The 26269-nt window shown below is 42.9% G+C and overlaps 1 protein-coding gene across 2 annotated transcripts in view; it reads right to left on the reverse strand.

Annotated features, from left to right (window-relative positions):
* Nucleotides 1-6209: 6209 nt before the first annotated feature.
* LOC117413069 (5-hydroxytryptamine receptor 4-like) overlaps nt 6210-26269 on the reverse strand; it is a 62035-nt gene continuing 41975 nt past the window's right edge. The window contains exons 7-8 of one of the 2 annotated variants that reach the window (XM_058997182.1): nt 21824-21908; nt 6210-9434 (exon numbers count right to left, since the gene is read on the reverse strand). In XM_058997182.1, the coding sequence (XP_058853165.1) occupies nt 21845-21908 (64 nt within the window). In that variant the 3' untranslated portion in view covers nt 6210-9434; nt 21824-21844. The remainder of the gene's footprint in view (nt 9435-21823; nt 21909-26269) is intronic. The other variant, XM_034021805.3, reaches the window with a different exon arrangement.

The following is a 26269-nucleotide window of genomic DNA, read 5'->3' on the forward strand; positions in this document are numbered from 1 at the left end:
ACAGAAAAACACACACTTTTACAAGCATTTAGTCTTTTGAGCTTAGTTCACTGCACCGACACACACACCCACGCACGCACGCTAACACGTGCACATATGCACAGGCACGCACAGGCACGCACACGTGTACACACACGCACACACACAGACACACACAGACACACACACACACTCACGCACATGCACAAGCCATTCCCGTGTACAAATCAATACAATTAAGTTCAGTTATATAAGGAGTACTTGTGTACTAGTATCTAGAGATGAAGTTAATTGTTTGCCAACCAACACACCACCTCCAAATAATTGTCAGGAGCCTGAAAACTTCTAATTGCCTTTTCTGCGAGTTTCTCACACTTCACTATCAATGTCAACAGTAAACCAGCCAGAGGATTTAACCGGCTTATTCACCTGTCATCCTTCAGTGACATCTGCCCTGGGCCCAAGGGAGCAGAGATATAAATTGAACTAAATTGAAAAGAATTGCTCTGAGATGCTGTGCAGGGAGAGCAATAAATGACAACGTCCACTTTCTGTAAACCCAACTTGATAAAAAAAAGAGAAAAAAGCACACACACTTAACCCTTTCCTTGGATTCCTGTTGCTGTTGCACGGTGTAGTCCAGTAATCCGCTCAGTGGAGCAAACCCAATGCTTCCTGTAGACAGCAAGACAACCTACCTACAAGTTATATCTCACGCCTCATCTCACACAGAGCTTAGTAGCATATGATATGGCGGATTTAAATCAAAGTAATTTAAACCAAAAAAGAACACAGATATATTGGCTTAAAGGATTACAGAACAGCAGTGTTACAAAAAACAAAACGCGGCAATTTATTTCTCAATGCAATGCTGCTTGTTTTGCTGTTCGATTCCCATCCCCAAACCCTTTACTTTAATCACAGCATCAGCAGTGCTGGAGGGAATGTGAACTCCTTGATAAACTGTGATGTGCACAACACAAGGCATGGCGGTGAACCCATGCCTTTTTTTTTTTAAAGCAGTCTACCCTGAAAGGTATCTTTTCTTTTTAAATGAGGTTTTTAGCAATGCCTGACCTTTAAAAGGTTAATTGCTGCTCTTGTTAGAATCTTGTCAAACCAGAATTCTGTAGTCAGACCGCATTCTCATTACTGTGGAAGCTACAGGACGCCAGCACACACACTGTAATGCATGGAGATGAAAGAGATGAAAGCATGGCAACTCATAGGGGTCCCCTGTGTAAAACACAAGATCCCGGGCTAGCTCTCATTCCATTTAATGATGTGTTATTTACACAATAAAGATCTCTTTCCAGCTCTGTTGCTGGATGTCCCAATGCCATTACTAAATGGAATTCATCATTGTAAGTTTGCAAGAACAGGTCTTGTTTGCATACTGTAAGAACTTATTCAGATTCTTATTTTTCAAAATTCTTTTCAATGTTGAAATAACAAGCTCCTTCAAATCTGCTTTCATGGGTTAATCTTTCGTAGCTTTGGAACGGCTTTGTTTGATGCCTCAGTAGGTCATGCCAAACACTGTGATGGTTAATTGACGTGGTTTCCTATAGTGTCCTGTGCCTAGTTTCAGAGCTGCCAGCCCTGGGGCTTTGCCACAGGTATTAAAAATATTCATCCGCTTCGACACATGCTTCATCAACGTTCGGCACTTCTCCTGGCAGCCATGTAAGACTTCATCAATGGTGCAATCAGAGCCACTGGCAGATTATTTATTTGCTCATATTCTTTTAATTTGGTGGGAGCTGCTTGCTGCCAAGCAGCCTGGCTATGTTATCAGTCCTGTCTGAGTTCCCGTTCCTGCTGCACTGTTTTCCCTTCTCCGTCTTTCTCTTCCCATTCCGAACCTCTTTACGCTTTGTCATCTGTATCAGTCATTGCATGCGTTTTACCACAGGCTAGCAGGTCGCCTCTGATTGGCCATTAGCCACTAATGCATTATGTGGAACTGACACCTACTTTTCTGATGTTGGAGTAGAACATTTAACCATAGACCAGAATACAACTACTGCACCATTTAACCATAGACCAGAATACAACTACTGTACCATTTAACCATAGACCAGAATACAACTACTGCACCATTTAACCATAGACCAGAATACAACTACTGCACCATTTAACCATAGACCAGAATACAACTACTGCACCATTTAACCATAGACCAGAATACAACTACTGCACCCTCCTAGAGAGAAGTTCAGTATGTGACCTCACAATCCTGTGACTCCAAAGCCTGGACTCTCTCATGGTACCCTTCCTAATTACACCCCCAGTCCCATGACCCTAAATCCATTCAACTCACACCCTCAGTTCACAGTGGGGTTCAGTATCCCACAGCTGACACCAGCAGAGGCCTCTGCTCCAGCCTGGGGCCTTGGCTATTAGCGAGAGATTTCACTCAAACTGCACGAGCTGGAGCTCACTGCCAGCAGCCTGCCAGAGAGAGATAAGCCAAGCAGACAGCCCTCAGCTGAGACCGGCAAGAGGAGCGGGCAGTGTTGTGTGATACACCGCCGTTACGGATTCTGTCCTGTCCGCCGTCGCTGAGACGAGATGAGGTTAAAAGCTCTAAAACCACCAATGCAGACGAGCCCAGCTCTTTTGTATTGTGGTTAAGATGCTTGCTTGTGGTGCGTGGGGTCGCTGGTTCACTCCCAGCCTCTGCCCTGTTACACAAGCCCCTGCCTGTCTCTGTGTAGTTTAGGTCTATATATTAATTTCCAGAGGAACTGCACTAAGCAGCACGGCTGTACATTAATGTAGCAGCTGCACCTGAGGCTTTTCTTTTCTAGCTCCTCAATCCAGTCAGTGTCACTTTGATGACTGCCTCTCTGGCTCTTCTCTAGCAATTAGCACCTTGCAGTTCTGACAGGTACTTTATGGAGCAACACTGATGTAATGAGTCCACCACACGCTTGGCTATTTTTTTACAATTGTTATTTCAAAGGTTATACCACCTACATTTTGGTTGTCTTTTTCCTCTCTACATTTTCTACTATAGGTTATTCCTCTTCCCAGCCTCATTGCTACACCGCTACCTGTTTCTCTAGCAGACTGTGAACATGCCTGTGGCTGCGGATACCCTCTTGGGTCTCAGATCTCAGAAGCCACCCCTTTAGCCTAAACACAACCAAAGACCATAATGGAAGACAGATGGGTGAGAGTTTTGAACAAAAAGCACCTTGTAATTCTTGGGTTTACAGACGCTAATCCTCAAAGTGCTGTCTACTGAAGCACAGTTCCCTGGATAATGTGTTTCTCATCCCAGAGGCAGCACAGCCAAGCAGCCTGGGAGTGGCGAGTGGGACAGTTGAGACTAAACACAAAAGAAGAAGACATGTATAAATAAATACAAAACTGATCCTCTTACCAATACAGCATTGCCATGAATGTTTTAACAACAGGATAATGCTTCTATTGTTTTTAATAAAACTAAATCTGGAGGCACTTTTCCTGCTGTTTCTCCACTTGCACCATCAGCCCCTTGACGTGGTTTAAATCTGGGATCCTGTTTCTCAAAGAGACGGAACTGGAGGCTGACTGACTAAGAGAGACACTGAGGTGTTCTTATTTTGCATCTGCAGATTCCAGGACCACCTACACTGTCATGGGGTGGGCAGCAACACCTGCTGTATGTCTGATAGCATTAGAAAGAGCTCCATCGCTGAGATGACGTTACAAACAGCTTAGTGTTGGCTTCTCACAGGGGCACAGAGAGTGTTCTTTAATTCAGTCAGGAGAAGGGGTTTCCACTGCAGCAGCAGGGTACACACACACATATATATATATATATATATATATATATATATATATATATATATATATATATATATATAGGGTTGGCAAAGATGCACAGTCAAACAGACAGACACAGACACCTCCAAATAGGAGACCATTGAAGACAAGGATTGGAACCTCCAGAATCTCTGGAATTTCAGGAATGAACTCCAAGGCTCTTGATGGTTTGCCTAGACGAGGTTTTGTCTCTAATCTACAGAGCAGAGAACAAATAAATAAACTCACAGAAGGAATTTGCAACTTAAAAAAAAAAAAAAAAAATGTATAGACCCGGTCAATGGACAATGTAATCCAAACATATGGGCATCAGTGAGAATGCTCTCAAGATTTCTTAGCAATTCATTTTATGAAAAATAACAGCCAAACAAAATAACCACAATAACCACACTTTTTTCTTTTTTTTTTTGTAACAATTGGATCCCGGAATTAACCAGCGTCCTTCTGCACAATTAGAGCTAATTAAAATAATTGACAGAGATTGTTTTCTAATGACTACCAGACAAGGAAATACCACAGATTTAATTTCCTCAGCTGCTCCAAATCTTTCCTTTTTAATATCATGTAATGAATGACAATGGCTGCCGAGCTAATTCTCTTATTATCAGCTCTCCCCAGATTCCTCCCTTTCGGTTCCTTTCTACCGTCAATAGCCTGTAATCGATGCGAATTCCCTTTTTCTAGTGTTCCAGGGTTCTGCCTGCCAGTGAAACAAGAAGCCGGTGTGAAGATTAGTTTTATTCCACTGTTTGACTCCTAGGATAGGTATGAATGCAATGAACAAACTATGATGAATAAATACAAGTTAAACTAGCAGTAAGAAAGCCAAAGATGAACAGAAGCCGCTTGTTCTGAATTCACAGCTTTCTGTGGATCGTGAGAGTGTGTCGTCATATCATGCCTCAAACTGCTGCTCAATTGAACGCTATGCAAAGTGCAGGATTAGGGTTGGCAATGTGAGAACTGATATCGTGAACCGCTTACTGTGGGGCAGGTGACCCGCAGTGCAATACTGGTGTTAGTTACTGTGCAAAGTGCTTATAGTCTCCCATGTATGTCATGTCTGATGAATTCTTCTTCTTCTTCTTCTTCTTCTTCTTCTTCTTCTTCTTCTTCTTCTTCTTCTTCTTTAGTCATCATTTTGTATTACCCATGCTCAATGTTCCACAGGGTTTAGAGGCTTCGTACTTCAACCACACAGATCATGTTTGGACAACTTCCCATTTTACATGAAACTGGGAACTGAAACTGGTCCCTTCTCAGAGTAATATTTCAGGCAACAATTTAGTTTAAGGATCCGCCAATAATGCAGCTATAAACATGTTATAAAGCATGTTGTTTACAATATAAGACAGATATATAATAACAGACTAGAGTTAAGAAACATGTAACCAAGCCATTCACAATCTATAAACGTGTTTAGTTAAAACTAATTCGTTTTTGCTGTAGCATGCTATAAGAACGTTATACACAGCGTTATTACATGATTAATAACTTCATGTTCATACACGTAGCTGCGTGGGTACCACTTTACTTTAAGTATCCGTTATACTTTCTATGCCTGTCTGTCTTTACATGTCTCTCTCACCAAGTGTATGGGGCTGCTTTGCTTTTACAATACAGTTATTATACACTTTTTTGTTGCTATGGTTTATAATCACTTTATAACAGACCCCTAAACTAAAGTGCTACCGGCATGTGTCTTTGAGATATTATTGTAATAAGCTGTTATTCCTTATAAATAATCAACAAACCTTATAACTCTAATAACACAAGTATCGTTGTTTTATAAATGAGAATTTATGGAGCTATCTTTCTTCTGTCTTCCCCCTCTGAGATTTGAAACGACCTTGTCTGATAAACAGCGCAGCTGTGAACTTACATAAAAACACAGCAATGCTGGCGTTTTCCTCTGAGGAAGCTCAGTCACAGTGGAAGTCACCCCTGAAAGACCCTGTGAAGACTCATACAGATATTCACCTTCATCAGCATGCTCAGTTCTCAGATATTCTACTGCATTTAAATGACATCATGGATGACAAATCTTTAATAATGTTAGGATTACGCTAATGAATTCCGCTAACCCTATTATGTACTTCAGAAATTGCAGGAACAATAAACTTGATGAATTAATTGACTCAATTACAGTTCAGTAACGTCACCCGTGATTCGTTGAGTGTATGGGTGGGTGGAAATGTAAAGAACCTTCAAAATGAAAAAAAAACCCACTCCAGCACCCCTATTCATACTGTCTGTATCTGTAAGAACAGTACAAGAAACGGATGTTCTCTGAGGTTGGGTTCCCTAGAAAAATAAAAGCCCTTTTATCTGTATACCTTTACTTGAAGAGTAAGTAGCTTATACCAAACCGTATTGGATTGTATTTTGTACATCAAAAGCCAGACACACACATAGGCTTTTTAACATCTTGTTCTTATTTTTGTTTATTTATAGTTGTCACATAGCAACAGAAAAAAAGTAAATACACTTAGCTCCTTGAATGAGAAGCCTAACATGAAAATACCCATCATATCAAAATAAATACTGAAGACTTACAAAACTAAACATAATCCTGTGCAATATTTATAGATTTACAATGTGTTTGTGCCATGGGTTCATCCTCTGTAGTGTTGGTGAGTGGCTCGTTGGTTAGGGCACTGGATGCAGGCTTGAGGAGCTTGTTTGCTGTGCTGCAAGATAATGGCTCAGGGAAACCGTAGCTGTTTTTGAGTGTTCAGCATGAAGGGTCCTTGTTTTAAGATCTAGCTGTGGGGTCAGGAGGCTGATGTAAGGTTAGGATATAAGGTCAGCATGCTGTAATGTTTACACGCAGTCTGTGCCCAGTTTAGCTCCCATCATAGAACTACTCCAGCCTCACGATGGGTGCCTCCTCTCTTTGGTATCTGTTAGGTCACACAGTAGAGCTTTAGTGGACTGATCCGTCAATCAGCAACACAACTGACTGACCTGACCGGGCTTATCATTGTGAATACAGCTCCGACTGACTGAGGAAAGAACAGGAGAGGCTATCAGTCTAAAACGATACAAGAGGAAAGCTGTATAGAGGGGTCGCCCACTTCAAACATTCTCCAAGCATCACGTTGGATCACACCCATCACTTCAAGGCTGCAATCTGGTTACAAACTTAGTCAAACTTAAATCATGTAATCAATCTTTTTGTTAATTGTTCATATTTGGTTTATACTCAGTTCAGAGTTTGTATTCACATAATACAATAATTTGGGATTCTGAACTCCAGTGTGTTTAATATTCCAGTCACCATCTTGAAATAAATAACTGTGAGCGCTGGGGATTTGAAATGGAATATCATCATCAATTTAGATAGAGCAGTGCTGGAAGTCAGTGATGTAGTGTAGCAGGCAGTCCCACATGTTTAATGTGCATTGACAAGCCGTGTATGGTTATGATAGTGTGTGAGAAGATCAAAGCTATCCCCTTATTCATTGTGTGCTCTGAGATAACCGGAGTGCACCGGATAATCCATTTGTAGTGCTTGCTGCCTCTGAAGGGATTGCTATGGGGTTTAATAAACAGGACTCAAATGACAGGGCTGTTTACTGTGTTCACTGATTAACGGCGATTAGGGGGCTGTTCTGCTTTAAAGTGCATACTGTATATTGTATCCATCATCACACATTATCATAATACATCAAATTATTTAACAAGTGAGGAAAGCCCTGGTATTATTATTTTTCCTTACAATTATAAATTATTTTAGCATATCCCACTGCAAGCATAGCCAGCGATTCTGCCTTCTTGCAGCAGCATGCACGGTTTTGAGCAACGTGTGTGTGTGTGTATGGAAGTGTGTGTGTGTGTGTGTTTAACTGTACATTTCACCAGCGGTGGGGGACAAAAGTCAGGAGGTGACACATGATCATCAGTTACCAATTACAAAATACAATGCTTCTGTCAGAAAGTGGAACGTCATATTCAAATAGGATTGAAGCATCAGAACATAGAACTGTTGAGAATGATTGCAACCACCAATACTTCATGTAGATATCCCATAACGTTTGGTGTACAATCTCTCTGTTTCTGCACTGAGCAGTGGTAAGGCACTCAGCGCTGTGTGCTGAATTCTTACTGGTGTATACTGCTAGCAGCACCTGCTGAGAGGAAACCTGTCCCATGGAGAGGATTACAAACCAACTAATGAGTGCCCATGCAAAACTCCTGTGCCTCTCTGTTATCTGATCAGCAATATTACCATCTGAAACTGGCTGGATAGTCTTTGAGTCAGTGGTAAAAGAGCATTGACCAGGAAGGAGTTTCAAAACAAACAAACAAACAGACAAACAGAAACACATCACTGACATGTTGAACCAGCAACCACCAAAAACATAAGCGAGCAACACAACCACCTGAAACAAACAAACAAAACAAAACAAAACGAACAGCAACGCTCAAGTTCACGATTCTTTCAACATCAGTTTCCCGTTGTTGGTTTCCACAGTGCGGTGGTGAAGATGGTTCTTATAGAGGAGTAATCCGGGGCAGGTCCCAGGAGTTCAGGCTCTTTCACCTCCTGTCCGGTTCTAATGCTGTGTTGATGTGTGTCACGCCAACAGCGACTGAGAAAACACTGAACCCACTCGACTGAGCTTCAGTTCTTTATGAGCTCAAACCAAGCATGATGGAGTTTTGCATATCTGAATGGGCTTTCAAGGGGAGCTGCATGAACATGGTAAAGAGAAATTAACTTTGATCCAAGACTCCTGTTTCCAAAGCACGTGATTCAATCGTGTGCTTATAAAGTCACAAGTCTACCCAGTTTTGGATTTCACTCATTTCTTTGTGATGTGTGTGTTTGATAGAGAGAGCGACAGAAGAATAATGAAGAATGAAATGCCTTTTCTTGTGTATAATACTATTCTGTTTTGTGTATTTTTGCCCAAGACAAACTTGCATTAACACGGCCAAGTTTAGCTTCCAACTTTTTGGCTCTGGACAGATTCTTAGAAATCTGAGACATCTGCATTTAACTCATAAAAATATATTTGTAAACCTAACTACACCCGCAACAAATCCTTAATAATATTATATTAAGCTTAATCTGAAATGCAATACCTGCGGTAACACTCATCGTACAGTGCTTGTTAATCATTACGTTGTAATTAGTGTCATTACTATTGTCAGCTTGTTTTCTGTGCTTTCCTTTCAAACTCCTTCCAGAGAGAAACCTAAATTCTTAGGATTTTGGCAAACTGTAGTTTCAATAGTCTGCAAACCTGACATTATATATTTAATAGCTTTGGCAATGTTTGGTTAATGCCCAGTGCACCTTTGAGGATGATAATGATACAAAGAGAGAGCGAGAGAGAGCTTAGAACAGACTTTCTTTTTTGTTACTAGTCAATCAGCCACTGACTCCCAAACAGGATTTTCCAAACTCTCCCAAATGAAGTCACTGCTGTGGTAATTAAGTTGGTGTTATGGACAAGCGATTCCAATCCGGTGGCACCAAGCCCTGCCTCATCCTCTGTGTGCATCCCTGTTCCCAGGTTCCATATGCCTCTCTCTCTTCGGATCAGAAGCAAGATTCCCGGGACTCTCTACGGTTCTGAAGGGATAGATTCTCCTGTTTGGGGTGATTTCCATTGTGCAGCACCAAATACCTGAAACCATACAACAGGAATATTAAAAGCAAACAAAATGTTATATCATTGATTTACCAAAGAGCCCTGCAGCAAAATCACAGCTCCCTTTATTATGATCCACCCAAGCAAGGCCTCACGATCAAACCCGAACTATATTCACTATGTACTTGTGTAAGTCATTATAAATGCTTGCTTTTACTTGGTACTCGGCACACCCCTAATATACACACACTTTTGTTTTGACCATATTTATGTGATGGACCATTAGGCTGGTACACAACAACACATTGCGTGCATGTATTTATTCAGGGTTAGGCTGGTATTTTCACTAAATAATGTTTCTCTTGACTTTTTTAACAAGGCTACAGCTGAGTCGCCAGTAGAACACGGCTCACTAGAAGCAGCAAGGCACTCCCTGGATAGTAATGCCAGTGCTATTACCCTCTAACCCAGCTGTTACACTAGCCTTGACATTTTCATGCTTGAATTCATGACGCAGTAATGGGGAATATGCTATGCTGGAGCGCAACCTTGGAGCAGAAATCCAATTAAGGAAAAGAAGAACAAATATTGACTACCTTACCTATTTTTCGTTTCCAAAATAGCTGCCCTCCTACAGCAGACCATGGCCTTTAGTTGAACTCATTAGATAGAACTTTATGAGCCTTTAAAGAAATTGCTGGCTCTGAGCGTTTGCTATTTAAACTAGCCATCTTTATATATCTAAGGACAGGTGAAAAATAGGATACTGTCGTCAGCTCTTTTTAAAATGATACGTCTGTCCCTTATTTCAATAGCAAACTCCTAGAGCCAGCAATTTCTTTATAGACTCATATATATTTCTAAGATGTTGCTAAAAATAAAAATCCACATATTGTAAAATGTATGACCCATCTACAACATAGATTTTAGGCACAGTTTCAATTCCACAGTGTCAGCGAGCAACAGACTTGAATCAAAACAGGCTGCACCGCAAAACTGGAAGACGTGCATCCAGGGTAGCTGCCGTAGATGTAGAGTATTCAAGGGGGTCTAGGTTCAGTCCTCATTTAGATAATAACAGACTTGGTCATGGTTAGAGACATGCCCACACATCCCCGGAGTGCTAATGGATTTTCTAATCGTGTTGTTCTTACAATGAAGCAGCGTAGGTGTGACCCCCCAGGCTTTGAGCCTGCTGACTGAGCACAACACAGTAATTGCAATTTATCTGACAATTAAGTGTTGCTTTTGGAAAGTAATTGGGTTCTAATTTGCAGACAGAGGCGTTGCAGACTTGTCGGTAGAGAGGAACATTGAGTGAGCCTGGTTAATACATTGTGCGAGTCCTACGCGCTGTCTGTGCCTAGATCAAACCCAGGTGGGTTCAGCACAGCTCTGTTTGAAATCCTGAGCCACTATACACACTGCTTCCCTTTGTTTATCGCTGAAAGAGTGGCATTTATTAAAGTCTGATTTTGTAAATAAATAGCAGGATTCCAGTCTGGTGTTGGAGTCAACAGTCTAGGAAAGTTTAATATCAAAAATGTGTTTGAGAGGGGAGATAAATCCAGCAGGAACTCTGTGAATTGCTCAAAACCGATGTTCTTCATAGTAATATGCACATTTAACCCCTTCGTTTTTCTTTATTTAAAATGCAGGTTGATGCTGCAGTTATTTTATTATGTTCAGAAGTAAATGTAGAGCATTTTGGAGGTGCACATTATTTCAGGCACTAGCTTGGTTCATCGATTTCTTGAAATGCATTCCTACAGTACATGCAATTAAACAAACCAACAAACAGGTATCAGCACCATAGTGTGGTACACATAGAATCTCATGCATTCTCAAGATAGTGCGGTACAATTAGGTGACAAGGACCACCATTCATCTGCAGCAGAGAGTCTAAGGAAAGGGCTGCATGCATCTTAATACAAATATCCATCCAAGTCCATCACATTCAGGCAAGTGGGTATGAAGACGCGAGCCTGTGCATAAGCAGGTCGTCATGAAATAAGGACATACAGAAAGCGCCAGTATATTTCTGTTGGGTTACACACAGCTATCAACTCATGTAACTCGAGCGCTTTGCTTTCACTCCGGGCCGTTTCTCTGGGACCCAGACTGTGCTCCCTGAGCTCCAGCAAAGCACTAAAACCATTAACTGCTGTTTACATAAACAAGCCAGCCGGAGACAATTCCTGGGAAGAAATTGGGCTGAAAATGTACCTTTGAACACAGCGCTCTGACGTTGTTGGAGTGCAAAAGAGGAAACGTGCTTCAGGTTTTAATGTAGCAGAACGCAAAATTGTTGCCATGTTGCCGTATTGGGAACCCACAACCAGACGGCTGGCTATCACCGAAATCCAAGCTATCTCGTGGAGCGCTGTGACAAAGCTTTCTCTCAGCAGACATCAGTAAGGGATGTGTAAAGGACTGGACCCTTGAAAATGCCAGCTTCCTGGAACAAGGGAATAATAACCCCCTTGGTGATGCTCTGCATGTTTGTGTAATACCAGAGACTCATCTTGTGTGCATGTGTATGCATCCTGAGGCAGTGCAGCATTGCATGTGGGTCCATTTCTTTTACCGCAATAATTATTAGCACTTCTAACAAGATTTCATGTTCCTTCAGAATGAACTGAACAGGATCTCTCTTGTCTGGTCCTGCTGCTACGTACAGACAGGGTCAGGTGAATATACAAAGGGAACACAGTGAGTGTGGGATTAAAACTTGTCCTATTCCATCATACCCTTTGCTCTGATCAACAGACCACCCCACGTTGCTGCATTTGCTTTGCACATTTAGCGTCACGGTCTTGCTGGCTGAGACTGGCTGACATTAAAGAGACGCAATGAGTATCAGTTACAAACCTGCCCAGGAATTGACTCTGGAAGAGTGCATCTCTTATAGCTCCCGAATGCAATCTTGATAATGTGCAGAATGTATACGTATTTGCTAATGTGTAATAGTGTTTAATATAGTGCAAGCAGAATGCTGTCAAAGAGCCAGCAAGGAAGGTAACCAGTGTCAAAGCTAATGAGAGTATCTCTGATGGCTCTCATGAGAGGAAGCCAGTGGGTAGAACATTCTGCAGCTGTATCATTGAAGAACAATGTAATAATAATAATAATAATAATAATAATAATAATAATAATAATAATAATAATAATAATAATAATATAGAGGGTTGGCAGAGAGGTGAACACGGGCTGTGGAAAGTTCAGCTTTCTCTGGTGGTTTGAATAGGAATATCAGCTCAGAGATGGGCCAGTGACAGTATTTGTGATGGTACTGTGTTACTGTGCTCCCAGCATTTACAATGTTACTAAGAAATCGGGTAACAGTGGTAGTTTCAAAAGCTGTTGGAAAGGAATCAGGTGTACACACTTACACCTTCTGACCTGTGAAATAGCAACAGAGCCACACAAAGGCACAGCACTGCCCTGTAACAAACACAACTCTACCGGTGAGAGTGAAGGGGACTTGAAGCAGACAGTTAACTTTTTCACAAAGCTAGTTTGACACTAGTATAGAGTATAAGCACAATGCCAATGCATTGTGGTCTTGTTTATTTCCTTGTCAGTTCTACTCTTTTTTATATTATAAACAGGGGTGGAAAGTACTTCATACCAGAAGTAGGCAGGAATCCCCTGCAAGGCTCAGCTAGCAACGCTGTCATTTTCCTATTGTCTGCGCTGTATTGATCCATTAACAGCGCTGTATTGATCCATTAACTTGCCCACCCCTGCCATGCATTATCAGGCTCTCCCAGCTGAGCTGGAGCACACGTCTCTAGGGGTCTGATGTCTTTAAGAAGCGCTGAAGCTTTTAGCATGTCCAGTTGCTGCTCCAGCTGCCAGCCCGACTGAGCTGGAAGGAAAAACAGCCCAGTCTGATCTGTTTGTTTTAACTTCCGTTCGGCTGCGGAGCTCTCTGCCCACTCGCTTCATCTCACGTTAATTAAATTGCAATCACTCTTCAACTTTTCAGCTCAACTGAGTGTAAGTGCGTCAAGCTTTAACATCTGTAAGAGATTGCGGGCATAGCCTTGGCTTCATCCCACGCATGTCCATTTCAGGAATTATGGACAGCACCTTCGCTCACTCCTCGTAAGATTCTGGTCCATCTCGACATTCTTAAATACATGTTTTTAAAAGCCCATTTGTGCTCCACACAGATACCTTCGTGTCTGTTATAGGGATCATGGTCAACATGGATTTTTAAAGTTATTTACTCAAATAGAAAAATACACAGTAAATTACCGAACCAGAAAAAAACACACCTCTGATGTCTAATTTGGAAACATTCCATTCACAGAGAACAAATCTGTCAGTGTTAATTTGACAGAAGAAAAGCATTAATAATGTGCAGTAGTACATTGTGTTCTCCTGCGGGCAGTCTTTATCACCGTTACTAAAAGGTTTGTTAAAGAATAATTCTGCAATTTGAAAAAAAATTAATTCCTGGAAAACGATTTTTCTTAAACACAAACCTCACTGACTGAGAGGGCCTAAGTGCACTTATCCCTGAAGTACTTGAAGAGGTATTTTTATATGACTTAACTAAGACAATTCTAACTATAATTCTAAAGTGCATAAGGAGTAGAATCAGAGCATGTGAAAGAACAGATCATGACCAGATAACGAACGCTGCTGACAAAATGCATACAACACAAGGAACTTAAAAAAAGCCACGCTCCCTTAAAACATCACGCGAAATAAAACACAAAAACACATCTTCAGCTTTAAAACAGCAAGCTCCATTGAAACAAGAGTTGTTCCCAGTAGCCTGAATATATTTCAGGGTTCATTAGTAAGATCTGCTGCAGCTGCACTTTCATTCCTTCACAGTGTGCTAACCTACTAACAACAATCCAGATAACGAGTAGGGAGGACTGCCGGCATGACTTTCTCTCACAAATATTTCGATTATATTGGACTGTTACATGCTTTCAGATGCTTATGATGTTTCTGGGTGATGCATTTAATGTAGCTTTGTGATCCATTTACACAAGCTATGTTCCATATCTATAAATGCATATATTTCAACCTATATTCTCTTATAAAACATTACAGAAAAGTGGATACTTGTATTTCAATTTCTTTCTTTCTTTCTTTCTTTCTTTCTTTCTTTCTTTCCTTCTTTCTTTCACTGCTTCAGCCACAGCCACAGCTATTATTACACTATTCAGATGAGTAATAGTCAATTGATCGGGATGATTACAAATCTCAGACCTTTGATGGGAAAATCATGGGCAATTCATGATTTAACAGCTAGGGGGCACTCAGGTTCTTAACCAACAGTGGCCTGTTTGCAATCATGAAAATCCTCTATAGAATACATTTGTTTTATTAAGCTATCTCACGCTGCCTCTGTGTCTCGCTGGTCTACCTGACCCAGACTGCATGCTTTAAACAATCGCAGTGAGACTGCACTCTGTCACAGTTCAAGACAAAGCTATAGGGAGCTCTCCTGGGTTACTGGCTGTCCCTTTGCCTGTGCAGGGTCGAGGATTGAAGGTATCCCAACATTACTAAAAGAGAAATAAAAGGGAACATTCTTAAAAAGACAATTTTCCCAAATCTGAGCATTTCAACGTTGGAGCTTCCGGAAGCATACCAGTTTTGGGGAAAGAAACCCAAATAACAATACAAAGAGATTCTGGTCTTAAGAACAGAAAACTGTTACTTAGTGAAGTCCTCAGCATAATCAAGGGAAGAAAAGGATGTATTTACTGCTTACAGGAAGCAGGCACAATGAGAAATCTGAGGAACAAAGCAAGTGATTAGGGTATTATACAGTACATGCAAGTGCTGATCTTGACACGTGGTCCATTCGTGAACCCTCTGACTCATACACAGGGCGGTAAGGGACAGCGAAGTTTAGTTTGCTGTGTGATTCAGAGATACACCCTGGAGCCCTTATTTGGCATGCAGAATATACTCTAATTACAATTTCACAATTCTATTTGCTATTTCTACTGCTATCTCATACAGGATCTCATTTTGAAATCTAGACGTACTGGAGACACGAGCGTGGGTGCTAGCGGAGCCGCTATGATGTTCCAGTGCCCACACAGCTCTGCTTATGAAGCCCAGAGTTAATCACAGCCTTTAGCCTTCTATAACAGGAGTTTGTTTTCATCTCCGAAGCTGCACGTTCTTCACATCAATGCCGATGCCTTTTCCCTGGTGGATCCAGAGCCAGGAAAGGGTGCTGAATATTATTATTTGCAGAGTGGAAAATTGTGCTTGCTTGCTTGCTAAGCGTAGAGTTGTGAAAGTGCTTGCCTAGATGTGACCCTTCAGCACTCTGTGTGGTGCTTATATAACAAGTGCAATGCATGGAATGACAGCATGTTTAGACCTCAATTAAAGGAAGTCTGAAATGTAATGAATTTCTTGGACTGAGTATTGCTTGAGTTTGCACAGGACTATCAGCCCCCGTACACCTGGAGTGTCTTTCAAGACTTTCAAACATCATCACCCCTCCAGCACGGCGCCGCTCGTTAGCTAGCACATGCAGGTCTGTGTACAGTCAGGGGATTACACAATGTTGCATCTATTTCTATGTGAATGCGTTAGGACTTTGTGCACGTTGATAGAAAAAAAGAAAAGACTGCACGTAGGTTTTTTTACTCATCACTTGAGGGCCACTCAATCTCCCAGCTGGCTAGCTTCTCGATGAATGGATGAGGATGGGTGAGAAACTAGCCTGCCCCACTGTGAGGCATGTAGCACTATAGAGAGGAAAGGAGGCGAAGGTCACACCAGCAGGGGGCACTTTACCAAGCAGACAGACAGTCTAGGGGAGGGGTTCACATGTCACTCTTTAGTCAGGGGCTCTTTGACAGTCTCTAAGTACCAACACAAATTGAAACTCTCCCAATGTATTTTTTGATAAACCTTGTGATTTCCTTGCAGCGCTGCAGATGCTGTTGTTAATGAAAAAAAAAATCTGTGGTTATCCGAGAAATAGTTTTGGTGCTAAATGGTGTCTTCTAAATGAATTTATAAATGCGCCTCGTAGTGCTGCTTCTGAACCAGCAATAGTTTAATTTCAAGGCTCATCAGGAATGTAAAAAAAAACCTGCTGCTTCATAGCGCTAACCTTTAGCGGTGCATCACAGACAGCCTCAGGATCCACCACTTAGCACAAAACTACAGACAATCTTCCCAAGGATCGTGAAAAAGAGGCCTTGGTATATGTATCATTATTTTTTTTTTTTTTTTACTAAAGTTGCACAAATACCCTTTTGTAACTGTCTCTGTTCCAGTTAAGTCACAAGATAGCATGACTATATTTTGTCCCAGTTCTATTTCAAGTCCCTGAATAAATGTCTTGTTTTGAACATTTCCAATACCCATCATTAGGAGGGTGGTACAGAACAATGCCAGCGCCCCTGGTTAGAGCTGAAGACCAGACGACAGTGGAAGCTTGTAAAAACTGAGCCCTGACATGTTTCTGTGTGCCTATGAGTTAAGCATGTTTCTGTGTGCCTGTGAGTTAAGCATGTTTCTGTGTGCATGCGTGTTAAGCATGTTTCTGTGTGCCTGCGTGTTAAGCATGTTTCTGTGTGCTTGTGAGTTAAGCATGTTTCTGTGTGCCGGTGAGTTAAGCATGTTTCTGTGTGCCGGTGAGTTAAGCATGTTTCTGTGTGCCTGTGCATTAAGCATGTTTCTGTGTGCTGGTGAGTTAAGCATGTTTCTATGTGCCTGTGAGTTAAGCATGTTTCTGTGTGCCTGTGAGTTAAGCATGTTTCTGTGTGCCTGTGAGTTAAGCATGTTTCTGTGTGCCTGCGTGTTAAGCATGTTTCTGTGTGCCGGTGAGTTAAGCATGTTTCTGTGTGCCTGTGAGTTAAGCATGTTTCTGTGTGCTTGTGAGTTAAGCATGTTTCTGTGTGCCGGTGAGTTAAGCATGTTTCTGTGTGCTGGTGAGTTAAGCATGTTTCTGTGTGCCGGTGAGTTAAGCATGTTTCTGTGTGCCTGCGTGTTAAGCATGTTTCTGTGTGCCTGTGAGTTAAGCATGTTTCTGTGTGCCTGTGCATTAAGCATGTTTCTGTGTGCTGGTGAGTTAAGCATGTTTCTATGTGCCTGTGAGTTAAGCATGTTTCTGTGTGCCTGCGTGTTAAGCATGTTTCTGTGTGCCGGTGAGTTAAGCATGTTTCTGTGTGCCTGTGAGTTAAGCATGTTTCTGTGTGCTTGTGAGTTAAGCATGTTTCTGTGTGCCGGTGAGTTAAGCATGTTTCTGTGTGCTGGTGAGTTAAGCATGTTTCTGTGTGCCGGTGAGTTAAGCATGTTTCTGTGTGCCTGTGAGTTAAGCATGTTTCTGTGTGCTTGTGAGTTAAGCATGTTTCTGTGTGCCGGTGAGTTAAGCATGTTTCTGTGTGCCTGCGTGTTAAGCATGTTTCTGTGTGCCGGTGAGTTAAGCATGTTTCTGTGTGCTGGTGAGTTAAGCATGTTTCTGTGTGCCGGTGAGTTAAGCATGTTTCTGTGTGCCGGTGAGTTAAGCATGTTTCTGTGTGCCTGCGTGTTAAGCATGTTTCTGTGTGCCGGTGAGTTAAGGAGAGAGCAGCATTCTTTAACCACGTGCTGATATTTGAGTACACATGGCAGTACCATTCAAAGAGCTAAGACAATCATAATGTTTAGAGCTCTGCAAATGACACCGTCATCCGCACCTTCGACATCCTGGAGACTGGTCTTGCTGTCACTTTGGTTGGAGAAAAAAAAAGAAACAGAAAACAATGTCGCTGTCACTTTCCCATCGGTTGGCTGGCTCACAGGTACCAGTACTGAGTTTTCTGTCTTGAGCTATCTTGAAATAGGTCGACACACATTCCTTTCATCCCTGCTTTCTTTGTATTTAATGTGCTTGTATTCAGATCCTCAGCATTGATTTCTCTGGGTTTTTTGACTTCTCCGAACCCCCAGTATTGAGTTTATTGAATTTGGTGACTCACCTAGATCAATACTGCACACTGGCTCTTAAAACCCTGTGCTGAGCAGATCAGAGCACTATGTATTGAACTTGCATGTCTCACTACCAATTTATATGACAAACAGCGAAGCATGAAAAAATATGAGAAGCTGTTAATGGACATGGTTGTGTATCTGGGTGCGGATGGAGGATGTGAAGGACTGCTATAAGGAGTGCATTTATTACAAAAACATAAAACACAAACAACATGTTCTTAAAACAAACTAGACCACTAAAACAGACAACCTAGCTTCATTAACACCTATATATATTATTATTATTATTTATTTCTTAGCAGACGCCCTTATACTTGCAAAAGCGTTGACTGCAAAGCGTCTGATATTCGATGCAAGCCTGTACCCTGAATGCCATTACCCTCGCTCTCCATCTCAACAACCTTCAGATCATACCCTGGGGATCCTGCTCAACACCCCTCAGGTCATACCCTGGGGATCCTGCTCAACACCCCTCAGATCACACCCTGGGGATCCTGCTCAACACCCCTCAGATCACACCCTGGGGATCCTGCTCAACACCCCTCAGATCACACCCTGGGGATCCTGCTCAACACCCCTCAGATCACACCCTGGGGATCCTGCTCAACACCCCTCAGATCACACCCTGGGGATCCTGCTCAACACCCCTCAGATCACACCCTGGGGATCCTGCTCAACACCCCTCAGATCACACCCTGGGGATGCTGCTCAACACCCCTCAGATCATACCCTGGGGATGCTGCTCAACACCCCTCAGATCATACCCTGGGGATCCTGGCAGCTCCTCAGGGTTTCTGTGCTGCGATACGGTACATTAGATTAGAAGAGGATGTCATGTTCATGGCCCATTGCCCACAGCAACAAATCTGTTTTGTGTAAAGCCTTTTTTTTTCTAGCGATTGTATTGTATAAGAAAGACAAGATATGCATGATTTATTGGGGGACTGGACTGGGATTCTCTTTTTAAATGTGTCAGAATGGAAACCACACCGCAAGCAGCCTAATAATGTGCAGACTAACTGGTTAAACTTTTACTGTACAAAAGGTGAAACTTCAGCAAGACGTTTTAAAGACTGTGGCCTTCGAGAGCAGCTGTTGTTTGATGTGAGCCGTGCAGGGTCCTAATTAGATCAGCACATGTCATTGTGTCTGGAACAAAGAGACCGCTCAGCCCCTTTGAGGAGCTATAGAGCAGGTTATACAACGTCTTGACAGCGTTCTTGCAAACACTCCAGCTTGTTAAGAGTGCACCAGAAGCAGCCCATGCACATTCTACTGCAAGTGCACCCCAAAGGATGTCACAAGCCAGAAAATGACTCCCCCCGCCCCCGTTATGTAACTGGCCCGTATCAGATGATGCCCATCCTGGACATATGGGCTGCACAATGTTATGTCCTAACATTTGTATTCAATCTGTGGAGTTTGCCTTTCAGTGATGTCACCGCAGCTGCTATGGCTTTGACTGCTTCACTGTTTGTTGTTGTTGTGTCTGCTCTCAGCCTGGATTCGTTTTTCATTGGGGGTCAGGGCTTGCAAAGCAGAATGTTAATTTGTTTAAAAAAGCAATGCTGTAGTAACATCTGGGTTAGGGGGTACTGTCATGCCGGAGTGCTGATGGAGTGAAAGCAGGTGGAGCTGCTCCAGCAATACACCATGATGGGGTGTCAATTGATGGAAGAAGCCCAGATTACAACCTGGCAAATTCTGTGCAAAATATAAGAGCCACTCAATGTATAGGAAATATGAGGATGAACCGCAGTGCAGGGATCACACCAAACACAGCAGGGGAGACTGTCTGCATACAGAGGAAGCTCCACGGCTGCCTACAAACATGCAGCTCCTGGGCTGTGCATTCCGCAGGGCCAATTGAGGAAGCAGAAAGATGGGAACGTTTCATTACTGCAGCTGATAAAATCTTCGCGGCTGGGAAGGTTCATTAGCGGCTCTAAGGCTGGGCTTGCTGGCTAGTTGAGTTTTTGCAAGATGACTAATCTCAGGATTCATTTAGACAGCAACCCTCTGATGATCACATGCTGTGATATCTTTGAAGATAATGACGAGATGACATCAGTAGCAACCTATTCCAATTCAGGGCACTTTCACTCAGTGCCCCTGTATTTGGCTCTGTGGATGATGTACGCGCTGCGTCTGAAGACCAAGGCTGCTGTGAACAATAGCAGCAGCAGCAGCAGAGAGTGTTACAAACAACTATGCAGCCACGTTTAAAAATGCAGGGTCCCACACATTACACTGTGAACCCTGGATGAATGTTGAATACATTTCTTCCATTCAGTAGAATTACAGAATGATCATCTCAACAATACATGTGTGCACAGCACTACAGTGAAAACACAATGCAATCAATGTGAATCAAATTACAGAGACTAATTAAGAAGCTATCTATCTATCCATCGATCTATCTAAAATACGTTTATATACAGTTTAGATATATATATATATATATATTACATATAAGAACTTTGCACACTTTGTTGAAATGTAGACTCTCTTATTAACACTGAATGGGGCTCTCTGAACAGCGATGCATCGTCATCCTGAATGAAGGAGAGAGATTGCTTATACTGAAAAGACCTTTTAAAATACTGTATTCCTTTGAGTTTAAGACATGCTTTTTAAACATTTTTTTTCTTCTCAAAAATAGCCTGCTAAATTCGAGTACAGTATAGTGATGTGTGTACTGCTGAGAAAAGACAAACTGCCCAAATACGCAAGCAGCAACGTGACTGACTGCCGAGATAGGACAAACCAAAATGTTACTGCCCGATCTCGAATCATCCATGACATACAGGCAGCCTTTTTTAAAGAAGCGTCATTAGCTTCCTGAGGAATTTGAAGAGAAGTTTTAACAATTTCAGCATTTCTAACAAACAGTACCAGCCTGGACGGATCGGAAATGATGATCAGTCCCCAGTATTTTTTTGACATGCCAAGCAATACCACAGTACACAAATTGGGAGAAAAACAGGTGTGAGTAATCAGGACTGAAAATGAGAAGCAGCACATCACTGTAATGCTCTGTGTGACAGCAGACTGGAAATGAGAAGCAGCACATCACTGTAATGCTCTGTGTGACAGCAGACTGGAAATGAGAAGTCTGCCTGCCTGCCTACCTGCCTGCCTCACTGCCTGCCTGCCTGCCTGCCTGTCTATCTGTCTGCCTGCCTACCTGCCTGCCTGCCTGCCTGCCTGCCTGCCTGCCTGCCTGCCTACCTGCCTGCCTGTCTGCCTGCCTCACTGTCTGCCTGCCTGCCTGCCTGTCTATCTGTCTGCCTGCCTACCTGCCTGCCTGCCTGCCTGCCTGCCTGCCTCTCTGCCTGCCTGCCTGCCTGCCTGCCTGCCTGCCTGTCTATCTGTGTGTCAGGGTAGCTCTGGTTGGAGATGTGGAAAGAGAGAAGCTGACGGTGGAGAGAGGAGAGAAGCAGACTCACTTGCACGCGCTCCAGGCAGCTCTAGACCGGAACGGGCCTGGTGTTGCAGAACCATAGCAGGAGTTTGGATGCAGAGGAACAGCCGCTGGAGAGGATAAGAGAGCAGCAGAGATCCGGAGGAAGAGAAAAAGAAGGAGGAGGAGAGAGAGAGGGAGGAGGAAGGGAGGAAAAGAGAGGCAGAGAAGAGAGAAGGTTAATAAACATGACCACAACTCCTAACTAACCACTGGAAATAAACAGTGGTGACCTGAACCCTGCACATGTTAATGCTGGAGTGTTGACAGTGAGGTGTCTTCACCACCCTGCACTGGGACATAGTAACACAGCATCATGGCACTGCACAGAGGGGATTACTGAAGAGCTCTGCTATCCCCAGTGCACAGAAGTACTGAGAAGAAACCAGTGACACAAACCCCCACCCTGCTCGCATCCTGAAGGCTGGGGGCCACAGCTCTGTATTGGAATGCAAGGCACGAATCACTTGGCCTCAGGGAATAAACATCTTATTTACAGGCTTATCAGCAACTGTGAAAAATAAGGACTGATGGCTGGAAAAGGTCCCGCTATCAGACAGTACTGTAAGAGGAGGGCTGTCCTAGATCAGAGCAGCACAGTCCTGTAAGAGGAGGGCTGTCCTAGATCAGAGCAGCACAGTCCTGTAAGAGGAGGGCTGTCCTAGCTCAGAGCAGCACAGTCCTGTAAGAGGAGGGCTGTCCTAGATCAGTGCAGCACAGTCCTGTAAGAGGAGGGCTGTCCTAGCTCAGAGCAGCACAGTCCTGTAAGAGGAGGGCTGTCCTAGATCAGAGCAGCACAGTCCTGTAAGAGGAGGGCTGTCCTAGCTCAGAGCAGCACAGTCCTGTAAGAGGAGGGCTGTCCTAGCTCAGAGCAGCACAGTCCTGTAAGAGGAGGGCTGTCCTAGCTCAGAGCAGCACAGTCCTGTAAGAGGAGGGCTGTCCTAGCTCAGAGCAGCACAGTCCTGTAAGAGGAGGGCTGTTCTAGCTCAGAGCAGCACAGTCCTGTAAGAGGAGGGCTGTCCTAGCTCAGAGCAGCACAGTCCTGTAAGAGGAGGGCTGTCCTAGCTCAGAGCAGCACAGTCCTGTAAGAGGAGGGTTTGGTTGGCGTGGGAGGCACAATTAAAAAACAATCTGTAAAAACGACATATACAGCGAGGCAGAAGGGGATCATTACATACTTCTGTTTCCCAGGCAAATGCTTCTGCTGCAGATGATTAAACCCGAAGAGAGTACAATAATTATCATCTCTGGTTTGTTTTACAATTAGATTATGTTTTGTTAGATGATCAAACAGAGCTGCATGGCTCTGTGTTGCTTATCAGCACCTTTCTAGAGCTTCTCTGTTTCTGGAGCACTTGAATAAAGGAAATTCTCAGCTACAGTGATCTGATACAATCCCGTTGAATGGGCACTTCAAACAATCTGCATCATACAGAACAAATACAATAGGAAAGATCGTTGTTTAATCAGGTGATAAGAAAATCGAAATCTCTCAATCAGCGCTCTCCCTTGATATAACCTTATACTAGGTTTATTGAAAAGGAGAGCTTTGATTGGTTAAACACCTGTACAGCAGGCTGTGACTCGTGCCCTTACCTCAAGAAGTGTTGTGCATTCATACTTCAAACTACTAGCAGTGCACAATGTACAATACCGAGAAAGGGAGAGACACGCTGTGCAACAGAAAACATGATCTCCAAGACAATCTCTTTGGATAACGTCAGAAGGCAATATTTTCCTATGTCAAGTGGCAGTGATCTAGCGTCAGAGAAATACAGCTTTTCTGGTAAAATGGAAAGGTTTTCCCGGCTCTCCAAGGAGAACTTGGCAATGAAATGTGAACAAAATGACTCTTCAGATACAAAGCAGAGTCTTAGGGAGCTAGCAGTGAAGTGGGGAGGGGTTTTTTTGCAAAAAAACATTTGGAGAAAAAAAAATTCAAGGCTTTAAAACAAACATAAATCATACAAACAAAAAAAATGCATTGGATTTCTTCCAGGACTTACAGTATATGAAGAGCACATGCCGGCACAGACCCTATGAAAATGTCATTGGTCTGAAATGTTCAGTACAGTGGCCCTGATAATACATCAGCAATCTGATAAAGTCTTTTCAAAAACAAATTACATGCAGTCTGCTACTATATATTCTTAGATCTTCTAACAAAAAGTGAAGTACAAAAGCTGTTGGCTCCGGTTAGCATTCACTCCTCATTGCTCCTGCTCGGTTCAATAACACAGTCTATTTGTCAAAGTATTAGTGTAAACATTTCTCTTTAGGTCTGCATTCAAAGCAATCCTGCAGCACTGCTCATACTGTGAATGTGATTGCACCCTGCGGGAGCTGAGTTATAAAGGGTTAAACATGTGGAGTTCATGTTGCAGTGTGGAGGGTCACGCCGTGCGCGGCCCCTCTCTCCCTCCAGATTTGATTTATGAGCCGGGGAAGCCTATGAAACAGTAACTGTCCCATTCATCACTGTCCCCAGCCTTTTACAACACTGTGTATAAACAGCAGAGTACAGAGCGAACAGACAGGCGGCCCTGCTCTTCAGTCACTGCGTGATTACTCAGAGATGTCGCTTCTGCTTTCCCTATCATAACCCACTGTCATGCTCTGTCTCGTTGGCAGTGCTGTTTGACCACCCTCAGCTCTGCTTTACCATGCGTTACTATGCATTGCTGTACTTCACAGAACTAATATTTATATCATTGTTTAGAAGCCAGACCATTCCAGACTTCCTTCTAATGTTCTCTATGAAACAGGATTGTCAGTATGAATCCCTGCTCCTTCCGGGTAGCAGGCTTTGATCTCTTAGTAGCTCTCAGTAAGACTGAACGCTCTGCACATGGATTTCTCAGGGCCACACAGAACTGCTGGTTATCATTGTAATTCCCTTGATTGACTGAACAAGGTTCTGGTTCAGAAGCTAATGAGCTGGGTTACTCCCTGCAATTGAATGTATTGTTTTCAAACATGCCACCCCAGCCCCACGCTGTTTAATAAGGAGGCATTCAGGCACTGTACGAGATTCCAGATTACTGGTTTTAAAGGAGTGTGGTTAAGTCTTTCACCTAGGCTGGCGTGCCTTCTAATGGATGATCGGATTTCAATTTTCTGTGTGATGGAGCAGCGCAGTTAATAACAGTATCACACGCCTCTATTATATGACTATTGTGCCGCAAATTTGTAAAGATTGGCTCTAGCTCCATATTCCAGTACTAGAGTAATGTTGTGTAATGGTAAAATCAGCCAAGTGTACTACTTGTGAGGGGAAAAGACTGCAATCAATAGAAGAGAGAGAATATAAGAACTGTATTCTTGTAAAGAAGAAACGATGTTGGCAGACTGAGAAAAACTGCTTAAAGGGAATCATAGGAAATCAAACCGTTTCATTCTCTTACATTTAATTTAATCCCCCCCGGATTCCATGAACCACATCTCCGTGGTAATCCCAGGATCACCCCCAAGCGGTAGATGCAATCCCAGGGGATTCCCTGCTGGTATAAAATGCTGTGGCTTATCCCAGCGAGGTATAGTTATTGAAATCAACCCACAGACCCCAGCACAATGCGCTGCCTCACCAAATACTAGCACTAGAAGAACAGGAGTTGAGGTGAGTCATCACAAAGAGTGCCTCTGAACAATTCTCTACAGCACCACATGTGCAATAACCAGAGAGATGCTGTAACAGAGCGTATGCAGTGCTAAATATCCCCTTTCCTCCCTTTTACATACCATATAGGCACGCTGGATGTACGGTACATGCAGCGTATATCTATACACTTGAAGCTGAGGCTTGCACTTTTCAAGCTCTGACCAGCACACACCTTCAGTGATGGGATGATTCATGTTGTGGAACGAGAGGGGATCTGTCTGTGCCCCGAGAGCTGGTTAATTTGACAGCATATGAATCTTTATAATGCAACACAACCAGGAGTGGATCTATTCATTCTACAGGTGCAAGAAGGGAGGCTGCTTCAAGAAGTGAACCCCAGAGCCCTGGCTTCAGTTCACTGGGACGCGCAACAGCAGGGAATGAAGACAGCAGAGAGGGCTCGTGTCCTCCAGCACTGCTGAATCTAATATATATATTGGGGGTTTTATTGTAAGGCCTCTCATTTCTCATTGCATTATCCAGTTCCACTGGTATAAAAGTTTACCATATTACATTTTCAGTTTTCTAATGCTTTTCTCACGGTGGAACGCTGCACTTACCATAGCTTCCCATGATTTTTAATATGCTTTATCATGCCTTTCTGGGCTTTACAATGTTTACCTATGCTTTACTATGGTTTCACTTTGCTTGCTTTCACTTTACTGTGATTTTACTATGGGGGGGGATCTTTTAAAAAGGTTGCTTAAGCAGTCAAAACAAATGCATGCTAACCCTATAAGATATCAGTAAGAAACATTAGACTGATGAATAATG

The sequence above is a fragment of the Acipenser ruthenus genome, chromosome 23, assembly GCF_902713425.1.
Source record: "Acipenser ruthenus chromosome 23, fAciRut3.2 maternal haplotype, whole genome shotgun sequence".
NCBI classification, from domain to species: domain Eukaryota; kingdom Metazoa; phylum Chordata; class Actinopteri; order Acipenseriformes; family Acipenseridae; genus Acipenser; species Acipenser ruthenus.